The sequence below is a fragment of the Siphateles boraxobius genome, unplaced genomic scaffold (assembly GCF_051911475.1).
Source record: "Siphateles boraxobius isolate OS27281-9 unplaced genomic scaffold, OSU_SipBor_1 53, whole genome shotgun sequence".
Lineage (NCBI taxonomy): Eukaryota > Metazoa > Chordata > Actinopteri > Cypriniformes > Leuciscidae > Siphateles > Siphateles boraxobius.
In genome coordinates, this window is record NW_027509175.1 from 9,005,014 (window position 1) to 9,030,708 (window position 25,695).

General features: G+C 37.8%; 1 protein-coding gene across 3 annotated transcripts; it reads left to right on the plus strand.

Annotated features, from left to right (window-relative positions):
• The first annotated feature begins 1,182 nt into the window (after nt 1-1,182).
• radil (Ras association and DIL domains) lies at nt 1,183-25,695 on the plus strand. 3 transcript variants are annotated; one of them, XR_013195430.1, is made up of 17 exons: nt 1,183-1,321; nt 1,400-1,735; nt 2,845-3,416; nt 9,788-10,068; nt 10,801-11,478; nt 12,608-12,645; nt 12,803-12,960; nt 14,565-14,680; nt 15,479-15,743; nt 17,315-17,487; nt 18,512-18,662; nt 18,748-18,938; nt 20,150-20,567; nt 21,735-21,787; nt 23,676-23,815; nt 23,950-24,961; nt 25,173-25,695. XR_013195430.1 is itself a non-coding variant. In XM_077205331.1 (16 exons), the coding sequence occupies exons 3-16, from the start codon at nt 2,882-2,884 to the stop codon at nt 24,047-24,049; spliced, it is 3,384 nt and encodes a 1,127-aa protein (XP_077061446.1). In that variant the 5' UTR covers nt 1,183-1,321; nt 1,400-1,735; nt 2,845-2,881; the 3' UTR covers nt 24,050-25,695. The 3 variants fall into 3 exon arrangements, 2 of the variants coding, with proteins under 2 accessions (XP_077061446.1, XP_077061447.1); XM_077205331.1 differs by having other exon boundaries at nt 21,648-21,787; nt 23,950-25,695; XM_077205332.1 differs by having other exon boundaries at nt 23,950-25,695.

Consider the following 25,695-nt stretch of genomic DNA (forward strand, 5'->3'; position numbering starts at 1 on the left):
GAAGCTAAGCATGCAGGGTTGAGGTGGTCAGTACCTGGATGGGAGACGGAGTCCTCCTGGGAAAACTATTGCTGCTGGAAGAGGGAGAGGTGTCAGTGAGGCCAGTAGGGGGCGCTCTCCCTGTGGTCTGAGTGGGTCCAGTATACAAAAATGGGGAAACAATACTGTCAAAAAGCCCCATCCTTCGGGAAGAGACGTGAAACCAAGGTCCTGACTCGGTGGTCATTAAAAATCCCAGGATTTCCTTTAAAAAATATATATATGTAACCCCGGCTTCCTGACCAAATTGCCCATTGGCCTCGTAATCATCCCCATATACTGATTGACTTCATCACTCTGTGTCGTTTCCACCAATAAGCTGGTGTGTGGAGGGAGTTCTGGCACTTCTTCCAGATGGATGTTGCACATTGGTGGTGCATGGTTGAGAAGAAGTGTTATATAAATGTAACAAATTATTAAGCACACTTTAGACTGAACTGATACTGACACTTAATTTCATGTTATTTGCAATTTGTATTTATATTACTTGCAATTAGTTGAACTTAAGAGTGCTTTTTTGTTATAAATTACAACATTAATCATGGTACATGTGCTTTTTTGCCTATTTTATTTGTTACTCAGTACTTTAAGTTAAGACTTTTAATCTAACATTATTACAGTGCACTTTTTAAAAAAAGTGTAAGAAACCAAAGTGCACCATATTTAAATTATTGCCTAGAGACTAGTGGACTTTTATTTCATATATTATCAAGTGCTCTTCAGCTATTCTCGAGGACCCCAAATTCAGAAAGGTGCTAGTAATCAACTCAACTTTGACATTAATTTTAGTCAGTAGGCTATAGCCTATATTTGTTTTACAAATGAAAACACAGGGAAAAAATGCACTTAAAGGGGGCTTTATACAGCACGTATTCAGGGAAAGAAGCCATTCAATTCGCGCGAATGAAAACGAGGCTGACGGATAGATGCACAGTCAATTCGTGGCTGTCGCGTGTCTACATTTCAATTTGACAATAAAGTTGAATTACGACCCATTCAACAGACATGTCTATCTCATTTCGCCTCGGTTTGATTCGGGAAATATTACATAAGCAATGGCATGGCATAGCCTACACCCTGCCTAAACGTCCAAGCGTAACAATGCCAGAGAGCTTTAATTTCTCGGTTCGGCTGTTTCCGGCTGCAGTCGGCTGAGGGAATGCAGACATCGATGCAAGCAGACTATAGTGTAGTCAGTGGAGACGGGCAAATAAAAGAAGAGAAAAGGGATAAACAGCTCCGACGGCTACCCAGTAGCAGCGCCGAAAAATAAAACCAGCAGGTAAGGCATTCCGAGCATACCAACAATAGATTTCTCTACATTGATATCTATGTTTGACACCTCACTATTACTGTACAGGTAGACGTTGTCGCATTCCATGACAGTGACTGGGCGGACCTAAAACTGTATCCCACTGGCCCGTAAAGCTAATTTAACATATGAACAAGAAGAAATACTGGCAAATGTCATTAACAGGAGTCAGGCGAGCGGCTTGTGAGGGATCAGAGCTCTGACTGAGACTGGCTGGCGGAGACCCGTTAAGACGCTTGTGCGGATTAGGACTCGCGAGCAGGTGCCTTTGTTGGCTCGAGCCGTTGCTAGTGGAGACCCGCAGTAGCCCGACGCGCTTCTTTAAAATTAATGCCTTCAAATGAGCGTCTCTTCAGCACACGGGGAATAAAACGAGCTTGACAGGTAAGAACTATTTTGCAACCTAATGTTTGATGTTTTTTTCCTTTTAAGAAGCAACAATAAACTTTCTTTATTGTAGGCTATAGCCTACGCCATTTAAAAAGTGCTGATCTTATGCACGCGCAGTTAAATTACAGCATAGCCTAGTGTAAAATGTTTATGAAGGTTAAATTATTAATTCTATTTTAATGCCCTGTACCTTTAAGAAGCATAGCTATAACGTTTTGTTTAAATAATTGTGCGCATAGGATGCAGAAATGGAACAAACGAACACCTTAGATGTAGGCTACGTATACATTAGGCTACCTATGCCTGTACTTATACCTGTAGACTGATAGAATATTTCAGTAAGACGCAGCATGTGAACTGAATGCAGTTTGTGAATAGGCTTCAGGAGCACGGTGAAGTATTTTCACGCACGAGCAGATGGTCTCCGTTTAGACTGCCGAGTAGTGGGGATTTTAGCTGATGCAGTCTCTCTCTCTCTCTCTCTCTCTCTCTCTCTCTCTCTCTCACACACACACACACACACACACACACACACACACACACACACACACACACACACACACACACACACACACACACACACACACACACACACACACACACATTCTGTTAGAAGGTGTTTCTCATGTCTGCAGCATTGGAGACACTCATCTCTGCAGTCTATCTATCTATCTATCTATCTATCTATCTATCTATCTATCTATCTATCTATCTATCTATCTATCTATCTATCTATCTATCTATCTATCTATCCTTCCACCCATCCATCCTTCAATCCATCCACCCATAATCATGTAATAATGCTATTGTTATTTAGTGGGTTATTGAATCATTATTGTAACATAGCTGTCCAGAACTATTCTCATAGTTTCCATCAAGCTGTATTTTCCATCATATACTTGGCAACATCCCTGTTTGCTTTACACAAAAATTCAGCCTTGCCCATCCTGTCTATTTCTCTCTGTCTCTCTGACACTAACTCGGTTTATAATAAACTCATCTGTATCTCCAGTTGTATTTCCATGTGCCTCTAATTGCAATCAATATAATATTGTTGAGTTAGTAGCACTGTTGCCATTTGTTACAATTTGCTTTTTCCTCAGTTCTAGGTTATTTTTAACAAATGCACTTTCTGGCACCATGTTCTACGGTTCCTCATCTGCCAGCATGTCTCTGCCATCCAAGAACCGCCTGAAGCGACAGAGTCGCACTTTTACGCAGGTTCTTTACCGGACACTGAGTTATCGGGATCGTCGCTCTGTGACCGACCTACCTGAGCAGGTACGGGACGATCCAGCTGAGCTTTCCACCCAATCATCTGCACCAGGTGTGCTGAAGATATTTGGTGATGAAATCAGTGCTGGCGCTAACTACAAAAGCGTCCTTGCCACACCTCGTTCCAGCGCCCAAGAGTTGATCAAAGAGGCGCTTGATCGCTATTCTTTAAACAAGGCCTCGGTCTGTACCTATGTGTTGTGTGATGTGATTGGACGGTTTGAGGGCCCAGACCGACGGTGGCGGACTGAGTGCCTTCGGGCACTAGGGAACAACGAAAAGCCCCTTCTCTTGCAGGACCTCTGGAAGCCAAAAGAGGGTTACTCTCGCCGCTTTGAGCTCAGGAGAAGAGCAGAGGTTGAGGAACTGGCAGCAAAAGAGAAGGATACAGTTACTGCAGGTAATGCGGGGGGGGGGGGGGGGGGGGTCATGAAAGCACATTATTCCTTCTGTTAAAGGAATAGTTCACTCCAAAATGAAAATTCTTTTTCACATAAAAAATTTACTCACGCTCAACTTTCCTCTGCTGAACACAAAAGATTATATTTTGAAGAATGTCGGAAACCAAACAGTTGATGGACCCTATTAACTTCCATAGTAGGAAAAAATAAATACTATGGAAGTCAATGGGGTCAACTGTTTGGTTACTGACATTCTTCAAAATATTTTCCTTTTTGTTAAGCAGAAGAAAGAAATTCATACAGGTTTGAAATAACTCGAGGGTGAGTAAATGCTGACAGAATTTTCATTTTGAAGTAAACTATTCCTTTAAGTAATATTTTATCAGTGTTTACTTTATTTACCTTCATCTGAATGAAAATTGTGATTTTATAATTACTGGACAATGACAAATGCATTTCACTATTTAATCATTTGATGTTATATGGAATATGTTCATAGAAGTTTTACAATAAAAAATAAATTATAAAAGTAAAAAATAAATTGTAACTATAATATTTGAATTAAAAAAATAAAACAATTTTAACAACAAATTTGTATATAATAAATTAAAATTATATAATTTAAAATATTTTTCTTTTAGCATTGAGCTGATCAGATGTCTGATTTCAGGCATTGTTTCAGTTATTATTTTCAAGTACAAGATCTGATAGTTCTAAGCTGTAATGCAGCATTAGCATGACTGTCGTGATCAAATCAGTATTAAGCTAACTGTTAGCTTCCAAACAGTTTTGACTGCTCAATTGTTGAGCATTGTTGGATATTTTTGGCCAATTCTCAATTCTAGAAAATGTCGGAAGTGGGAAACTTGATCTCCTGCACCACAAGATGGCAAAATCATATTTAGTGTTATAATGTTAATAATGGCAAGGACAAAAGTCGTGAACACAAAATGCATGCATTCGTTTTAAAAACAGCCTAAAAAGCAAAAAGTAAGGTATCCTTATATATTACGTTACTAATTTAATTTTAAACGAGTCCCTTCAGTCGCCACCATCTTTGAGATGACGTCAATTGACACTTCTCTCTGAGATCGGGTTTGAATGGATTTCCGAATTTAAATATCCCTCCAGTCATTAGGTGCTTCTCATGTCTTATTTGTGCATCCTCGGAAGGATAAACCAATGTATCCTCGCTCATGACTCCTCAGGATGCTTCCTCGCTCCTCGTTCCTTGCCTCCTCGCGGTGCGATTAAAAAATTGAGATGTCCTCTAAGTTGGCTGAGTTCGATTAGTTTCCGGGTCACGGGCTTGAGGACGTAGGAGCGAGGAAACGATGAAGCATCAATTTGAGTATTGAGAAGCACCCATTATTGTCAAGTATGAGAGTCAATTTAGTATTCATAAAACAGTTGGGGAAAAGTACTCCAATGACAACTATCCAGAGAGATTTGGTAGTGTGCATCCAATGAACACTTTATCCCAAGAGGTCACAGGAGAGGATTTGTGAATGGCAGTGAAGCGACGCAACTGCTGCCGTAGGTCACATGACGGTGACAACTTGGTGAATGTAGTACGTTCGAATTTCATTCATACTACACACATTCACATTATATAGTGCACTAGTTAATATAGTCAAACCAGTTGTAGTACCTACTATACAGTATGCGATTATGAACGTAGACATTTTTAAAGGAACACTCCACCGTTTTTTGAAATAGGGCTTATTCACCATCTTTCCTACATTTAGATAGGTGGGCAAACGCATTTTTGTCTCAGTGCATGCATTTTAGTTTGGCAGCCCCGCCGTTAGCTTAGCTTAGAACAATGAATGGAATCCTTTGTTGCCAGCTAGCATGTTGTGAGTAAAAGTTTTACACAAGATTACTTCTTGTGGCCTGTATTCACAATGAGTACAAATAGCAATGCAGATTAAGACTCTGCGATTTCCTAAGCAGATATTGATTTGGGACTATATTGGGGGGAAGCACAGGCGAAGCACTGCTACCTGGGTGCAGAGATATCACGCAAAACCTGAAATCCCCCAACTTCCGTCAACATACCAACGTGAACAGTAGCTGGCTATTTTTCCTACAGTAGACATAGTGAATGGCGATGAACATGGCGGATTTTGTGAGAGAAGAAGAGGGTGACTTTTCAGACAGTCAAGATCCAGAACCATACCTCTATGAACCAGAGTTTTCAGAAGAGGAGCTGCATGCTTTGGATATAGAACGACAGGAGGAGGTTGCGATCACTCAACAGACTGAGGACGTGAGGATGAGGGCCAACAAGAACCGGTGGTGTGAGTGTATGTCCTTTCTCTTGTTCTCACAACCTTTTGCTATCCAGGCAATTACCATGTTTGCTGTAACTGTAGCTGTAATTTCTCAAACTCAACACAATCCAAAAGCGAAGATACTCGGTGCAGGTCACGCCGGTATGTTGACGGATTTCAGGTGTTGCATGATATCTCTGCGCCCAAGCAGCAGTGCTTCGCCTGTGCTTCACCCCATAATAGTCCCAAGTCAATATCTGCCTAGGAAATCGCCTACTATTAATCTGCATTGCTATTTGTACTTGTTAGGCAGACCACAAGTAATTAGGTTTTTTTTATAGCTTTTTTTATCACTTTTACTCACAACATGCTAGCTGGCAACAAAGGATTCCCTTCATTATGCTAAGCTAAGCTAGCAGCGCAGCTGCCAAACTAAAATAATGCATGCACTGAGACAAAAATGCGTTTGCCCACCTATCTAAATGTAGGAAAGACGGTGAATAAGCCCTATTACACGAAACGGTGGAGTGAAATATTGCCTTTCTTGTTTCTAATTATCATGTTTTTAAACATATGTTAGCCCACATTTGCGAAATATAAGCTCAGTTAAGCTATAAGCTCAATATAAAATCAGTTATCACATCACTCCTTTTAAGTGCTATCTGAAGATAAAAGTTTTGCTGAACGCATCACTCCTATCAACACTGTGCTATAGATGTTGTGATAACTAGCACTAGATCATCATTGTTCTTTGTCATTCAGGGCTGCTCAGGTTTGCTAATGCCGACACGCAGATGTCAAAGCAAGTCTCAGAGATAAATGCACGGCTGGGTCTGCCATAGTATGGCCGGCCTCCAGTAGTTGAATTGAGGTCTCAGTTTCACTGTTTTATTTGTGCACTTTTATTGCAGACTAGTCATAACACCTTTCCCTCACTGTCTCTCTCTTTCCGTTTGTGCCTGAATGCTGTTGTACTCAATTACAAATTCAACAAGGTGGCCATTGAGCCAAAACACAGGATGGAAGTTAAATCAATATCAGCAAGCACTTTACTCAGGATAATTTATCCTCAGGTTGAACTGCTTTTCTTCCTGGTGGGATATAAAGAATGTATGCGTGTATTGGATTATAAGTGTAGATGTATTTGGGGAAAGAATTATCCCCAGAACTGTGTAAATTTGACAAAACCTTCCTTAGGGGATGTTTTCAATTGAAATAAAAAAAGCTTTTTTATTCTAATATGTAAAATGTATTATTTAGTACTATTTATAATTATATTTGAATACAAATGACTTCATTTAGATTGCTAAATAGACATGTGCTTATATGTGTAGCTTTACTGCTAAACTCTACACCCACTTAGCTTTAAAACTACAGTAGTCTGGATTGTGTAACAAGAAGCTCCAGTTAATCTGCCTTATTGGAAAAATCATATTCTCAAGTAATGCATTATTGAATCTTGGGAATTTTTCTGTGAGCTTGCTACAGTGATATTAAGTGCATAATTGTGTATGCACAATTGTTGTAGTTCTTGTCCACATGTGATTGCATTTTAATTAATGAAAATGTCACAGGCTTATCAGAGGATCTTAGTCCTTAAGCTTGTTCAAAGTGGTCTTCTTAAACGTGGCTTACATAGCATCCTGCTGTTTCTTCATGAGAAGAGTCACATTGGGACTGTTCTCAAAAATGCATGTGTCTAGTGCTTTTCACAGTCAATCAAAAGGGCAGTGATGTTTAAGAATATGGAGGCATATTCATAGATCAAGGGTTTAGGAAGGTCATGGATGAGTAAAGGTGAAGAAAGGTTGGGGGATGGATTACATTTGCAAGTCAACACCACCATCTGCACACACATATTACTCAGTGACAGATGCTACTTGGGGGCTTTGTGAAGTGTCTAGGTATTTACCAACACATGCACGTTTTATGACAGGTTTGGAATTGGCAGTTATGTCTGCATGAGCACAGTGTCAGAATATTGTAGAACTGTATTTAAATTTAACTCCCTCCCAGTTCAATCCTATATCAACAGTTTCTTGAATAACCTGTCAAAATCATTGTAGAATCTATTATACAACCAAAACCACATGAAATGCAAGTTAAAGTGCCCCTTTTATGCTATTTTAAAGATTGCTAATTTTGTTTTGGAAGTCTATTACAATAGGTTTACATGCATCCAAAGTCAAAAACTCTTTAATTTCTCATAATATACATTGCAGAATTTCCTTTTTTTTTTGTACAGTCTGTGAAACGGTTCGATAGAGGATTCAGTCTCCCCGAAGCCCTCCTTTCTGAGAGTCTACTCTGCTCTGATTGGTCAGATTGCCCAGTCTGTTGTGATTGGTCTGCTGCTTACAGCGTGTGTCAGAAATGAAATGGCCATTACCATATCTGAATTTTGGAGGCTTCCTCAGCTCTTGATACACAGTGATACTGATACAAACAGTAATGATGGCGTCGGTTTTACCATGTCAATTCGAGCCCAAAGGTTGAGGCTTTGAATGTGCATGTCAACAACACTAACCAGACTCTTCCAGGCCTCAGCTACAACTACAGTATCTGAGGGCGGGTCAAAGTCTATGTTGTTCACTGGCAGCCAATGAACACCATAGGCTGGTATTATGCAATTTTGTTACAAACCTTCAGAGGTTTGTGCAGGAAGTCAAGTCAAGTCACCTTCATTTATATAGCGCTTTTAACAATATGGACTGTTTCAAAGCTTTACAGTGATAATAGGAAATTAAAGTAACAGAGATTGTTTTGGCTTATTGTTTATAGCAGCTATAAAGTTATTGTCAAGGTAAAGTTAGTTTTGATTGATTCGCTTCCGTCGCAACGATCATTAGTTATTAACTTAGGGGCCGCTAACACGACACCGTTCTAACAGAAAATTCTTTAATGCGATCCGGCCGCTCATTTGCATGAGGAAGTAAGACTGGAATTACTGACGACTCGTTTCAGGCAGTTCAGAATCAGCTATTTCTTATGGGAGACAATAACTCATGCATTAATTTATCGTGCACTTATGAAACTTTGCAGACCTTTTACATGCACAAACAGCTATATTACACACTACAAAGCATAATGGGGCTCATATTCTACATCTATGCTTCTATGCATCACAGGAACATTTAGATGGTGGATAATGGCATGATTTGCTTGAACAGCTTACTTGAGTGAGTGAATAAATAGAATTATGTGTTTATTTTCATGGTTTTGTTGGTGATTTATATTTGTTGTGGTGTTTACCCATGCCCAGGGACCCACACAAACTCCCCTGTACTATCTTCAACCTTGAGTAGAAGTGGGCATGGTAGATGCCATCGGAGCTCCCCCCGGGGCTGGCGTTTGATACAGCCCTGTACAACTATTGTAAAAGGTGGGGACTGTCCTCAGGTATGGTGTCAACCACCAGCCCCACCTCCATATACAGTATCATTATTTTTCAGACCCATAATTTACTGTATTCCTCCATGCACCCGTCAAGTGTTGACTTCCTATGCCCATGCACTACCCCATTTATCCCTCATCCCACAATAATATTACCTTTATTTTATCATACCTCAAAATTTTTATTATTTTCTTCCTTGAAACAAAGTTTTTGCAATATGTTTGCTCTGTTCTTTTCCATACAGCGAATGGGGATGCGGGCAGTTGAGCTTGAAAAATTACCAGAAAAAGCACCAAAAGTACCATAAAATTAATCAATATGACTTAAGTTGCTTTTTTTGAACTTAAATTGAGGTTACTAAGCATGGCATAAAACTGAAATAGACTCTTTGTTATGCTTTGCATTTCACCTCCATGTCCACTGTTGTCTTTTAATGCCTGAAATAATGTCTACTTGTGTGTTTTTTTTTTTTTTTTGGCTGTATCATGATTTAAGATCACTGCAACCCCCTGACAGCACAAATTAAGGTTAAATGTATTTTATGAAATTTCCAGTTATATGATTTCATTTTATTTTTTAAGCAATTTTTCGAGTCCATTTATTTTGCTAAACCTATCTGTTCATTTAAACCACATAAGGTTAGTTTTGTGGCTAAGGACAATGTATGACAATTACCTAAATGGGTTTCTCTCTACGGCAGATATCAATGCTCAAGCAAGGAAGCTGCAAAGAAACCGTGCTAAAGGAACAATGACACTCCAGCACGGCTCCTCATTTTGCCGCAGCCTCAGTGAAACCAGCCTTAACTTGGTGGGACTACCTGGTGAGGAACCTAAACGGTACTACTCCACCCTCCCAGGGCCAATCAGAACACGCTCTGCACGAGACTCTGAGATCCGTAAAGAACGAGATGGTGGCGGAGTTAAACACTCTCTCTACCAATCACCACATTTGCTGCTCCTTCAAGGGTACAACCAACAGGTAAGCAAAATCACCTATATAAAATGTATATACTACTTAAAATTTTGGGGTCAGTAATTAAAAAAAAAAATATATATTTCTTCTAGTCAGCAAGGATGCATTAAACAGATCAAAAGTGACAGTAAATACATTTATAACAGTACAAAAGATTTATATTTTTCTATTCATCAGGAAAAAAATATGGAAAGAATCACGGTTTTCACAAAAATATGAAGCACCACAACTGTTTTCAAAATTGATAAGAAATGTTTCTTGTGCACCAAATTAGCATATTAGAATGATGTCTGATGGCTCATGTGACACTGAAGACTGAAGGAATGATGCTGAAATTTCAATTTTGCAATTACAGAAATAAATAGCATTTTACATTATATTCAGTTAGAAAACAGTTCTTTTAAATTGTAATAATATTTTACAATATTACAGTTTTTACTGTATTTCTGATCAAATACCTGCAGCCTTGATGAGCAAAACATCAAAAAATCTTGACCAAACTTTTCAATAACACACATATACATACAATTATGTATATTACTATGTATAAACATATCATTACATATAACATGGAATAATTAATTAAATAATGAAATTAAAATCATGAAAACATTATTTAATAATAAATACTAAAAATTTGTTTTTTTTTGATGTGTCACTTAGGAACTTTCTTAAAGTCATTTTTTATTACTCCTGTCTGTAGTTGTGTTTATTGTTTGATTTGCTTTTGTTTGTCAGGATTGCCTGGTTTACCTGTTGAATCGAGAGCAACACACAGTTGGTCAGGAAACAGCATCAGCACGGCCAAATATCTGCCTGTCGTCTCCGGATGTGCTTCCACTTCACTGCCGAATACGTCGTGCTGTGCAACGGCGTTCTTCCTCGGACCAGCGGTTACTTCTAGAACCTGTCGCCCATGGCAATGTTCTGGTTAACTTCATGCGTATTGAGCGGCCCACTCCACTACATCATGGGGATTTGCTGTCCTTTGGTGCTCATTACATCTTCCTTTACAAAGACCCACTGAGTGCAAAACCTCTTCCTGCCCAAACTCTCACTCGACTTCGGGCGTTGGCACGACTTTGCGACAGCGAGTGGGGGGGTGTGCCTGAGAAAGGAGAGGCATGTCGTATGTGTGGGGCTGTATTACATGAACCAGTGGCGTCTCGGCGCAGCTCTAAGGCTCCAGCGCGAGTTGCACAGAAGAGAAAGCTCGCGTTGGAATTTGAGCGGGCTCACGAGGATGCGCTGGTGAACCGGGTGCTGACACTTATTGAGCCGAGCGGGGATGACCACAAGCTGACACCAGCATATTTGCTTTGTCTATGTATCAAGCACTCAGCTAATACATTTCCACCTGGCAGCTTTGGTAAACTATTGCTGAAAATTTCCAAGAGGATTCAAACCATCGCATGGGTTAGTACTCAAGTCTACAGTTTAGATGTGTTTAAAGCTGAAATATGCAATTTTTTCCATGTTCAAAACTTCTATTCCAATTTGAGATTACATATTTAATTTCCTACAAAGTTGGGATGCGCAATATATTGGTGCCAAACTGGATATTTAATTAATCAATATCTGTCGGTATTGGATATTTATCAGCCTAAATTGCATATTTAATTGTGCATGCATATTTCCCCTATTTTTACATTTAGATTACCTTTGCTATCATCTAATGCTCACTTAAAATTAATCTTTAAAAACTAATAAATAATTAAATAATTAAATGGAATAATAATGTTAAATGTAACGTTTTCACTGTGCATTTTATTGTTTTGATTTCAAAATTCACTTGTAGTATTTAAAAACATTTGATTTTAGCTTTTAGGGAATTACACACTTTACCTTTAAGAGAAGTCTTGTTTAAAACATTTTATTTCATGCAGCAGATACCCTGGTTCATGCATACTTGGCCCACTCAATTGTCTGTCACCCATCAAACTACATTTCCCACAATTCCTCTGGCCCCTCCCACTGTCACTGAGACTGATTGTGTTTCAGTATGGGAGAAGAAAATGATGGAATGGCAAGCACGGCAATTCTTGTCTCCATCGGAAAAATGACTTGTTTTACAATTTTGCACATAAGAAATGAAAGAGTTTTCTGCATGTTCACAATGTGCACGTGCACAAGCATGTTTATTTTATACAAAATGCATAGCAATAGCATTTGCATGAAGAGGATCAGTCCCAGAAGACCCATTGATTTATTTTCTGCTGTGAGGGTCAGTACTGTATTCACCTCACATGGCCTTTTGTCTTTGTTGACAAATGCATTTCCCTTTGTTGATTTAAACACTACAGAAATGTGTGAATGTCCCTTTAATCTTGCCCCAATGAAACCATGCATTTAATGACAGTCTTTGAACTCATTAATTATTAAAATCCAATTTTAGAAGGTCAACCATCAGCCCCAATATTAACCAGCCAAAGAAAAGAGCAAGAAAGGAAAGGTTGAAAAAAATGACTCCAATGTATTATACCTCCCACATGCAGCTATTCAAAATTTGATGACATTAATTGCCGTCCGTGTCTGTGTCTCGCAGGAGAAGACAAAGGAGTTGGCACAGAAGCAAGCTCAGCAGTGAGTATCATGTTCCCCCTTATAATACGCACATGCGTGCACTTTGAATGTGTGACACTCTAAGGTCACTTGGAGCTGAATAGGCTGTCACCAATTCTGAAAGCATTGCCGCTGAGTCAAACCATTGAATGTGTGTGTTTTTTGTATGATTATACAGTCAAGATCCTGCCTCCCTGTCTCTGCTCAGCATCTCAGACTTAGTACCTGATCTCCAGTTCATTTTCTTCTGGATGTCCAATGCCATAGAAATACTGTATTTTATCCAACAGAAGTCCCCTGCATACATGCAGACTATTGAGCTCATGGACGATAAAGGTATGAAACGCTCTAGGCTTTTTCCACTTAAAATAATTTCCAAACCCAGGGTTAGCGGAATCCTGGGTTTTCTTGTGCTTTTACGTTTCACACTGCTCATACTTTACCCAGGATTAACAATTAAAGGTAGGATAACCAATTTTCGGAGAGGCTAGCAATAGCGAGCTACTTTTTAAAAGCATAAGATCCAACCCTCCCTTCAGAGTGCCTCCAAAGTCACGCCTCCTCCAAAACACATGAACACGTACAGCAGAGAGCAAATAAAAGCATCATGAGAGACGACGTTAAACTGCCTCATGTCTCAAAGCACATAACATTACAATTATAATGAACATAAACAACTTACAGAACTCTGACCTGTACCACCTGACTGCTGCAGATTAATTTCCGCATTGATAGTGTTGCCATTGAAACGCATAAATTCAAGTCACGAACCACTCTGAGTATAACGTCACAGGTTTCCATCTCTTCCATTCCTAATTACAGTAGTTATGGCGTGAAAGCAACATAAACTCATTGTTTTGGTTGAGGAAGAACTGTAAAAGGTGGCTGCTGTATCGTTTGCGGTGCTCAGTGACTGACGTCTGTCTAACTCTGCATAGCATGAAACACACTGATAACGTGTGATGTCTGCGCGAGCAGTTGCACGGATGTATGAAATACATAAGTTGACAGACAGGTAGGACATTCTATCATTGCATTTGGATCGAATGCAATGATTGGACGAACATTTTATGGTCCTATGCCTTCCACAAACCATATACATATAAATATCTTTATACCACTTAACTTAGTGATTGCTATCAGGATGTGATGAGACATTCAACCAGCATAACAAAAAATGTTTCTGGAACAAATCGTCTAACCTGCCTTTAATCCTGTGTATTCATAAACTGCCGTTTCACACTGTACATTCCTAAAGCCTGGGTGAATGTTCTTATTTGCATATTTGCGGTGTCAGTGTCATTGATTGGACAAGAGCAGTGCGCAACCTGTTTATTTAAAAGCACTAGCATTTTATAAACTTGCAATAAATATTATCAAGTTTTTCCTGAATGGACTTTTCGGACTTTAAAGGTAAGAATGAAATGGTCTCTCCTTCACTGTAACTGATGCGTTTTACATCTGCATTTGACATTTTTCCTCATCAAATGCTAAAACGACTCCCTGACTGTCCAAAGCACATGAATGTGAGACACGTGATTGGTTGTCAGTTGCAAAGTATCTAGTCATAACATTCTAACAACACATTGTTGCACACTGTACACATTTGGCAACACTGGTTAACACTGCAAAAGCTCAAGAGCAGGGTTTCATATCCCTGAGTAAAAAGCAGTGCCAACTGTGAAACGTTCCTCCACCCGACGTTAAAAGCGACGGTAACCCGGGTGTTAAATAAAGTGTGAAAAGTCCTTCTCAAATGTTTTTAGACTAGACTTGCAAAGCTGCAATACCCATTATGGACTGGGTCTATGGGGCCCAATATAAACAAAATTAAAAACAAGATTAACTAGACAGGAGGATTAGAGGTTATAAAAGACACATCAAATGTTAAATGCAATGCATTTGGTCTAATTGTATTTTTTTTCTGTTTCTAATTGCAGCAGGATCTAAAGAATCTCTCCTCTCAGCAACAATATCAGCAAATGAAGAGGCTATGACCATACTAGAGGAAGTGATCATGTACACCTTTCAGCAGTGTGTCTACTACATCACTAAGGTAAATGGTAGCTAGTATTACGTTATATGTGTGGCGCCGCCCTTGTACGATGTTACTTGGGCTGCTGGGAATTAATTATTTAATGTGTGTGTGCTTTGATGCTTTGATGCCTTTAACAAAAGAATAATCCCAGTCTCTTCCCCACAGTGAGGCATTCAGATACAGTTTATTAGGTAATTTGGCACTGTTTTTTTAATTATTATTTTAGTATTGGATCGGATCGGTATTGGCCAATACTGAGGCCCAGGTATCGGAATCGGTATCGGAGGCAAAAAAGGTGGATCGTGCCACATCATGTGACACTAACGACTGGAGTAATGATGCTGAAAATTCTGCTTTCGCATCACGAGAATAAATTACATTTTACATTCACATAAAATTACATCACAAAATTTACATTACATTTACATTTTTTTACATTTTTGATCAAACAAATGCCTTGGTAAGCATAAGATGACCATAAGAGATTTCTTTGAAAAACATACCTATCCCAACTTTTTTTCATACAAGATGTCATGTAGTTTTGCAACATCTCAGGTGCTTCATTTTGCATTTTTGAGCCAATCAGCTGAGCCATAATTGCCATGTTACTATGAGTAATGATGCTAGAGCCGCAGGAAAATGACTACAGTAATGGCAACACAAAAGAGGAAAAGGTCCTAAATCCTTCATTAGTGACACTTTTAGAATTTTTTTAACACTAAATTAATTTATTAAATTGACAGCCCTATAATTAATGTGAATTTGTTGGTGTCTGGTTATCCATGTCTTAACAAATACCTGTTGTTTACATTTCAGACTTTGTACGTTGTGTTGCCTGGCCTGTTGGACTGTAACCCATTTGGGACAGAGTCTTCATCAGAGCAGTGCCGGCGGGCTGTTGGAGTGTGTGTGTGTGCTGTGTGTGTGATGCCAGAGGCGGTTCGCAGGGTGGTGAGTGTGTTTCAGACTACATCAGACCTGCTGCAGCAGTACCAGGTTCATGCAGAGATTCAGAGTCAAATGTTTGCATACCTCTTCTTCTTCACCAATGTCTCACTCTTCAATCAACTCATCGATAAGGGTGAGACACACACAAAAAAAATTGCACACACACACACACACACACACACACACACACACACACACACACACACACACACACACACACACACACACACACACACACACACACACACACACACACACACACACACACACACAAACAAACACTTTGATATATTTTCATTAAGCAGCCACTGCTGCTATGGCAACAACAGGACACAGGTAGTGTGTCAGCAATTGCAGGCAGAAGAAAAAAGGGATATACAAAGAATCAGAATGGAGACACTGTTGAACTAGAGTACATTTTTTTTCTGCCCTCTGGTGTTGGAGAGACTCTGAGCCAATGGACTTCCTCCATCGTTTTTTTCTTAGGGAATAAATACTTACTTCATTTTGTTCCAAATTATGTTTTTTCAAGATACATGACGAGAAATATTTGGCTGCTCTTCTAATGAGAGTAGAATGACAACTTGTGTGCTATATATTCCAAGTCCACTAAAGCTGTAAGATAGCTTTTAAGTCATTCTTCAGTGAAAAACTTAGCCTAACTTGAAGTTTATTCAATCTAATTCTATTACTGATTTATGTATTAGGTAAGATTTTCAAAATAGCTTTAAAAAGCAGCATATTCATGCAGAAATTATTAAGTATACTACTGCGGTTGGTTATATTTTGAAATATTTTTTAAATATGTATGTTATGCTCTTCATGGCAAACAGTAAAATAGGAATATAGTGAAATATAACAATTTAAAAGAACTTGTTTCTATTTGAATATATTGTAAAATGTAATTTATTTCTGTGATGACAAAGCTGAATTTTCAGCATCCTTACTCCAGTCTTCAGTGTCACATGATCCTTCAGAAATCATTCTAATATGATGATTTGATGTTCAAGAAACAACAATGTTATCAATCAATGTTAAAAACAGTTGTGGTGCTAAATATTTTTGTTGAAACTGAAGCATTTTTTCAGGATTCTATGATGAATAGAAAATTCAAAAGAACAGCATTTATTTGAAATGGAAAAGAGTATTAAACAGTATAAATGTATTTTCTGTCACTTTTGATCAATTTAATGCATCCTTGCTGTGTAAGTGTATTACTTTCTTACCAAAACAAATCTTACTGACCTCAAACTTTTGGACGGGAGTTCATATTTAAATGTAATATATATATATATATATATATATATATATATATATATATATATATATATATCATGACCATAGTTGCTTTTTAAAATATTGCATTGCATGTTGCAAAACTACCATCAGTTTTCTTTTTTAAAGGGCAGCGCGAGACACATGTCATTTCTGCGTGTACATGTGTGCATCACTCAAGGTGAAGATTATTTTTTCAGACACCCATAATCCTCTTTATGTCATAACAGACTGAGGATAAAAGCTGGTCTTACACACAAACATGCACATACTCTCACACAAAGTGTGAAGAGTGGTTTTGACTTGAAGTACTGCAGTAAACTCTTCATTTTAATTAGGTTCAGTAATTAATCATAGTCTTATTGCAAGTATTACAATATGCTATATTAAGATTCTGAAAAAGGGTTTGTTGTGATTGTATGTTCTTAGGCCCTGCACGTGGCTGGTTTCAGCGTTCTCGGGTCCTGCAGATCCAGGCTAGTGTGAAGATGCTACTGGACTGGGCTAAAGGGGTGGGACATAATCATCTTGCACAGAAGTTCTTTGCCAAGTTCTGTAGTGCTGTGAGCATCCTGGCCACAACACCACAACAGCTCTCACAGGTAATGCAGGGAAGCTAGGTGTGTTGGGATGTTGTTTACACAGGTTTTGTGTACCTATTAAAGCCTGCATGAAACGCATGAGTCGGCAAAAAAAAAAAAAAAAAAAAAAATGGGGAATGTGATAGTCTTTTCTTCTCTATTGTAATGTACAGTTGTATTCTAAATTATTCAACCCCCATTGCAAATCAGGTTTATTGGCAAAATTTACAGACTTTCGGCTGTTTGCAATGAACAAATCAAACAAAAGTAATTGAAATAGCTCAACACAACAAATGTTTCAAGGGGTTTCCCCAAATTTAACTGAAAATTCAACTTTTAATGACTTCCACAGTCTCAAAATTATTCAACCCCCTGAATAGAATCCATCACAACCGCACAAATCTACAAAACAAGTGTTTTCTCAAGCACACCTGATTCAACTAATCAAGGGCTTCGTTGGTTGCACCAGGTGTGCTTGAGCTAGAACACATGAAATATCGGAACTTGCTAGGTTTGTTGAGTGTCAGCTATTCTGATTAATGATTACAGAGGAACATGAATTTATTTATAAAAAGTTCACAGATAAATAATTTATAATAAATACTGCAAAATCCATAAAAAAGAATGGTGACTTTAATGTTCTGTGTTATTGCACATGTTAATTATTATGCTGCCCTTCAAAGACAAACAAAAATAGAATTTTTAAATTTCTTTCATTTTCAATCTGTCAATTTCAGTGTTTATGTTAAAGAAATCATCAGTTAGTGTTTCTCGAAGTTCCTGCTTACTTATTTGAATTTAGAATTAGGTTGCATAGATTTCTTTTTTGTGTCATATTTAGAGTATCATGTTTTGATTATATTATTTTTTGATCTGGTTATACAAGTAAAGAGATATAAATAAAAATAAATTAATAAATAGAAAATGTTGTTGTAGCTTGCCGTGTAGACTGTAGCTTGACAAGCTACAATTTAAAAGTAGCATTACCAACACCAATCCCCATGCTGAGGACATTAACTGCTCTTGTGTGTGTTTTTGTCTGTAGATGAGTTGGAAAGCTTTGTGTGCCGAGCACCCATCCCTGAAGCCTGTCCAGCTACACAGAATCCTCACACAGTACCAGCTCATGGCTGAGCTTGGTCCTCTACCAATCTGGCAACCCAGCAGTGAAGATGAGGCCTATATCTACAGAACAGGTAGGTGTATGAATGGGATTACTCTCGATCTGATTTTCAGAGACTTTGTGTATGCTAGTGTACATTGTGAATGTGTGTTCAATAGTTGATCTACTGGAGAGTTTTGAGAACCACCCTCCTATTGTGCTGCCGAGTGCTGGATTTAAGGTGGACCTGGAGAGTGATTCTGTGGAGGACAGTATATACCGCCAGCTACTTTACGTTCGTCACTTCGTTTGGGGTCTTCGTACCAAGACCCATCCTTCTAATGGCTGTGCAGACCGGCAGGAAGCCCAGGTAAAATATATTTAAAAATACAATTTATATAACTTAAATTGTAATAATATAATAATAATTTATATCAGCTTTTTATCAGCTTCATTCGATCAAAGTCATTCTTAAAATGTGAACTTATGAACTAGCCTAAAGACTGTAGCTTACAACACCAAGATTTAAATTCTAGACATGAGATTTGTTCTTAATCTGATTACAAGATTAGCTGTGTAATTACGAGCTGCTGGCTAAATTACGGACCATGTGTGAGTCAGTCTACAAAAAAACACAACACATTTTCTGGTGTTGCGACACTGTTTAAGGATTATCCAAGGCTTATTTTATTGTTTGTTTGTTTTGCCTTTAGTTTACTTGCTTTATGACTTTATTCAAGTTGAAATCACCCAAAATGTCCATTCCCAGTATAAAAAGTTAATACAATTGTTCCAATGTATTTTCTTGTTTCCAGCAGAGGGCAGCCATTATTTTAATTTGTATGGTAGTGACTGTACATTTTATTAAAAGCAGCTACCCTAGTGCCATTTTTACCACTTGAGCTACAGGACTATAGAAATAGAACAATTCAATAATTCTCCCTCTATAGTTAAAATATGAAACCACTGTCTCTTTAAAATATTGTTGTAGAAAATAATACAAATATAAAGTCCCTTTCTCTAAAGCACTGTTCAGGTAAAAATAGAAAATAATATATACATTTTTTAAAATAATTATTTTAAATAATTATATTCCTAATCATAACATTCCATCTATAAATACGTCAACAACTACTTTAGCATGTAGATAATTTAAAGTCGGCATGAAACAGAAGTTGCGATAGTATTTTCTTCTCTATTGCGACACATATCTGAGTAAAATTGCTTCTCGATCAAGAAAAAATGTAGGGTGGGACTTTATTTTGTCCATGGCTGACTGATTGGATGGTTTTGGTTTGCTATTGGTCGATCTCAAGTGTTAGAGTGACAGGTCATCAGAGAAAAGAAGAGTTTTTTGATTAAAGATTAAAAGGGCACATGAATTAAAAAAATAATGATGTTCACAGATAAAACATTTATCATAAACACTGCAATATTCCATAAAAAATAAGACTTGTCAATTTTGATTTCATGGGCACTTTAAAGAAATAACTGACATGTTTGACCTTGAGATTGTTGTTTTCTAAGGGTCGTCAAATTGAAATATTGATATTAATAAATGATGAAAATTCTGTTCTCCAGCGTGAGCCTCCTCAGCCTCACTCCAATTCACATGCAGCACCTCCTATCCGTGGGGAGGGAGAGGGGGAGGTGCGGGGCTCCTCCGCGGGTCTCGGAGGAAGAGGAGAGGGAGCGGGAGCCGAGGAACGACCCCGAGACAAGCCACCGCACAGCATTCACCACAGAAACGGGACCAGCATCCGTTACGCCAACCAAACCCAAGCGTCAGACTCTTCCTGTATACTGACTCCACCTAATACGCCCCTCTATCCGGAACACACGTATATACACTCCAACACACAGTCCAATTTAGTCCACTACCCTGAGCATGCTTCACAAGAGCACACACATACACACTCACACACAAAGTCCAATGGTTGTATGCGTTCTACTCCAGAGCACAAGAAAATCAATGGCTTCATCAGCAATGGCATTGAAGGCAAGTCAAAAACGCCTTTTGGGCTGTGGATGTGTGTGTTCTTTCTGCTAGATTTAGTCTTTTGGGTCATTCCTGTTAAGCAGTACTTTCTATTCAACTGAATGTAATGTTTTAGAGACAAACCAACTAAAACCACAAAACACCTCAGAATTCATTAAATATATTACTAATACTAACTTCTTCCATTCATTTATTAATTCTTTATTATTTGTTATAACCAGGCTAATCTGTGATGTGCTGTTTTTTTCGCCAAAAATATTTCTAAGAAAACAGGTTTTGTTTAATTTGAATCAATATACATATATATATATATATATATATATATATACATATATATATATATATATATATATATATATATATATATATATATATATATATATATATATATATATATACTGTATATCACTCCTATATTTACCTTATCGTGATATTGTGATCAGAGTAAACTAATTATAAATATAGAAAAATATTTTAAATATTATCCAGTTGGAAAACAATGAGGACACAATGTACTGTGTAGTAGGAATGAGCCTGTTAGTGACTGCACATTAGTTTTGGTTGTTGGACAACAGACATGTAATCATGTCTGATTTGTGTACATCACTTTTTAATTTCACTTGAATGAGTTTATGTGTGAATACATGTGTTTATTTCTTATAAACATATGCACAGAGTTCTGTGTGTATAGTTCTGTCAGTATTGCACTTGTTTACTCTTTGCATGATTTAATAACTTTGTTTGCATGTGCAGCAGATGCATTTGCCGGTTGTGAACATTGATTTTGTTTATTGGCCTGACTACGGAGTCTGTGTGTGTATGATGAGCACTGAGTCTTGTTTGTGTGTGTGTGTGTGTGTGTGTGTGTGTGTGTGTGTGTGTGTGTGTGTGTGTGTGTGTGTGTGTGTGTGTGTGTGTGTGTGTGTGTGTGTGTGTGTGTGTTTGTGTGTGTGTGTGTGTGTGTGTGTGTGTGTTTGTGTGTGTGTGTGTGTGTGTGTGTGTGTGTGTGTGTGTGTGTGTGTGTGTGTGTGTGTATGTGTGTGTGTGTCTGCTTGTTTTTTTTTACCCTGCCCACTCCAGGCCCTTTGAGTGGTTGTGGTTTTCCTTTCCCTGTCCCTGTCTCTCATCTGGACCCAAACTCTGATGATATCTGTTCCGTCTTTGTAGTGGACCTGGATAAAGGACCGTACGGCCTGGGAATGGGACTTATCGATGGACTTGTGAGTCTGTGCAGACTTTTAACTCTGGTGGTCAATCTTCTATGCCCATTAGTTCCAAAACCTAGACAGCGTGTTGCAACATAGGCTCATTGGAAAAGTGTCTCTACCTACATTTTTGCAAAACTAAAAAAAAAAAAAAGAAAGAAGTTAAATGTACCTATACATGCAATTCACTGCAGTTTCCAGCTGAAATGTAAAACAGCCACAACTTTTATATTCCTTTTCACACAAATTATCGTCACAAGAACAGATTTTAGATGAATAAAGCCTTGTTTTCGCCCAGTTCCTTTTGCATTACTATGTACCTTTACTATAGTTCATGATTTGTAAATTAATACATTTTGACGTCTGTGTCACATAATAGCTCCATATGCGTTACTTTATATGCGTAAACGCGCTCGGTAGCTCACCTGTTATAGCAGTGCAATTTGTGTTGCACATTGCTCAGGTATGAGTCCTGTGAATGACAAGTCACGATAAAAAGCTCTAAAATACTAGCTTTTATCTTGCGTTTGCTTTTGTTAAAGGGATAGTTCACAATTCTGTCATCATTTAGCCTACTCACCCTCATGTTGTTGTAAAGTTTCTTTGTTCAGTTGAGTGAAAGATATTTCAAAGAACATTGGTAACCAAACAGTTGCTGGTCCCCATTATATGGACGCTTGTTTCCGCCACAGAATAAAAAAGGTAATTTTTATCTAACAATTATGCGATTTTTTTATCTAACAATTATGCAAGTTATAAATCTAGAATTGTGTGATGTAAAGTTGCAGTTGTGTGTTAAAAAGTCAGAATTGTGTGATATAAAGTCGAGATTGCGTGTTATAAAGTCAGAATTGTGAGATATAAACTCACAATTCTGAGGACTTCTGAGGACTTTATAACTCGCAATTTATTTCTCCTTACTTCACCTTTGAGTTTATATCTCAGAATTGCGAGTTTATGTCTCGGAATTCTGAGAAATAAGGTCAGAATTGCGAGATGTAAACTCGCGGTTGGGATATAAAAAGTCGCAATTATCTTTAAAATGTTTTATTCTGTGGCAAAAACAATCGTCCATATACCATTGACTTCCATAGTATGAAAAAAAAAATTACTACTGAAGGCAATGGGGACCAGAAACCGTTTGGTTACCAACATTCTTTAAAATATCTTCTTTTGTGTTCAACAGAGCAAAGAAGCTCATGTAGGTTTAGAACAACTATGGGTGAGTAACCAATGTCAGAATTTTCATTTTTGGGTGAACTATCAATTTAAATGTATTGTTTAGGTTCAGGGTGGGGTTTAGTGTAGGTAGCACTTCATTACAAACGTGATAGAGCAATAACCTTCACATATAACACTCACTGGACATTTCATTTCCGAACTGTTGTGACATGGACAACAACCAACATAATAAAACATCACTGGTTCATGTTCATCTGTTTCGGATGAAACTGAACATCCTTTAGCCCCACACAATGGACATTTCACTTCGAAGGTGTCAGGAATCCTGATTTATCCCAATTAAAAGGCAGTATTGCATACATCCTTCATTGTAGTCCCAGAATATATTGCTGTCAGCTAAGGTTTTGGAATGTAACTTGTATTTTAATCCCTCAGTATTATTACTATAAAACAGCCAAACTAACAGACTTAAATTTTTTGGTGATAAAATTCTAGCCATTGTACTATTTTTGGACAGATGTTTGATTATGTTGCGGATCATACGTTAGCCTGCAAGCTAAAAGTGGTGAAAAGACTAAAAAGCACAAAATTCTGATTCATATCGTAAGCTTTAATTAAAACTAGCCTGATGGGACCGATCATTTCGCTTTGATTCCATACTTTCTGTTAAAAAAAATAGCAAAAAAACAGTTCTCGGTTTTCTCACTCTCTGTATATACAGCACACCCCTCTGAACTCTCCTGGAATCTACATCAGGACACTGATTCCAGATGGACCGGCTGCTGCAGATGGGCGACTTTGCATTGGTGACAGAATCCTGGCAGTGAATGGGACCAGTCTCATTGGAGCAGACTATCAGAGGTTATAGGGCTCCATATAGGCTACACCTATAGCGATCAAATATACCATGACTTTTTCACCAGACATGATCCTTTGCAATGATTATGTTTCTGTTAACCCTGACATTTGAATTCCGCTATGTTTGTCTCTCACAGTGCTGTGGATTTGATTCGTCTAGGGGGAGGACGGCTCCGGTTTCTTGTCGCCAAATCAGATCTTGAAGTATCAGAGAAGATCAGTGCCTCTTCCTGCTGAGAGAGAGGCTGCAAGTGTGACCCTCTACCTAAACGAAATATGAGGAGGACAGCGAGTCCTCCTTTCCGAGACTGGAGACTGGAGAACAAGCACACTATAGGATCTCTCAGCGACTACAGCTCTCTATCTCAGCCCTGTACAATACTGCACTCTTTTTCATTCAGAAAAACAGTTTGACGCCTCTGTCTGTCTTTACCTCTTAGCCAATCTGGTTTTGTCAAGTTATATTGAAGGGAAAGGTATTTGTGCACATAATCTGGCTGATACTGTACAAAGACAATAATATTCACATGATGACAGATATGAAACAGGAGAAGTAGGTTTTTTAAGACGGTTAATTTGTTCAAGAAAACAATTTAAAAAAACGTTCAATGGCCTCGCTAAAAGGCACAATTGAGTCTTTTTACAAATATCTGATCCTTCATGATTGATAAAAAAGATTTGAAACATAAATTTAAAATTTTTCTGATTGATAAAATCTCTTCTGGTACAAAGGTTCTCTTTCAAATTGTTGGTAAACAACACTAATTTGACTGAACATATCTATATATTCTGAACAATTGCACTCAACAAAATCAATCTCAAGAGCGTCATTTCATGGTGCAACTCTCTTTCTTTTTTTGTGTTCCAAGTATTTTTAAATTCTCAGTTTCCTATGTTAGCAGTACTCACAATGGCAACAACTTAAGGGTTAGTTCACCCAAAAATGAAAATCTGTTCATTTACGGAGCACAAATGAAGATATTTTTAATTAAATCATAGATTTATGTCCCTCCATTGACAGCTACGCAACTACCACTTTCAAAAAGTTCATAAAGAGATCATAAAACAAATCCATTAATAATTGAGCGGTTTAGTCCTACATTTTCTGAAGAGACACGATCGCATTTGAGATGAACAGATAGAATTTAGGCTTTTATTCACATATAAATATGCATCAACTCCCATATCAGCTATGATGAATGGAAGCTCAAGCGTGTTGGCTTGACATGCAAGTACCAATAAGGTTCATTCTCATCTTACGCATCACATTTGACTTTCAGCAAGAGGTTTGTTCTCACGTCACTGGTTTGGTTGAGCTTCTGTTTCTGTTTGCTTATCAATGTTTATATGTGAATAAAAGCCTGTATTAATCATATAAAGCAATCGAGTCTCGTCCAACTAATATGGATTAGTTTTTAATCTCTTTTTGAACTTTTTGAAGCATCAAAGTGGTAGTTGCGTAGCTATAGAGGGACAGCAATCTCTCAGATTAACATCAAAAAGTCTTAAAGAACGAAAGTCTTACAGGTTTTAACGACATGCGGGTGAGTAATTAATGACAGAATTTTAATTTTCAAATTTAATTTTCAGTTCACTAACTCACAAGTTGCATAGCATATATATCAGCTATCATTTCGTTTTCAAAATGATAAAGTGTTAATATACTACATAGAATTCGCAATATAAACTGCTTTGTTTATATTTGAGTGGACATAACTTTTGAATACTGAAAAAGTGTTTATTTTTTCCATTATTTCATGTTTGTACTAAATCTTTATTGCAATTTTTCATAAATGCATTTTTTTCTCAGTTGAACTTGCATTTGGAAGATTTATATGCTAATTAATATACCTTGCTATTAAATTGAACGTTGAGAAGTTAAA

Bases quoted from the DNA above. Each gene is read 5' to 3' on its own strand.
- radil (XM_077205331.1), top strand. From the start codon at position 2,882: ATGTTCTACGGTTCCTCATCTGCCAGCATGTCTCTGCCATCCAAGAAC. The intron at 12,961-14,564 runs GTATGAAACGCT...TTCTAATTGCAG, and splicing joins TGAGCTCATGGACGATAAAG to CAGGATCTAAAGAATCTCTC. The intron at 15,744-17,314 runs GTGAGACACACA...GTATGTTCTTAG, and splicing joins CAATCAACTCATCGATAAGG to GCCCTGCACGTGGCTGGTTT.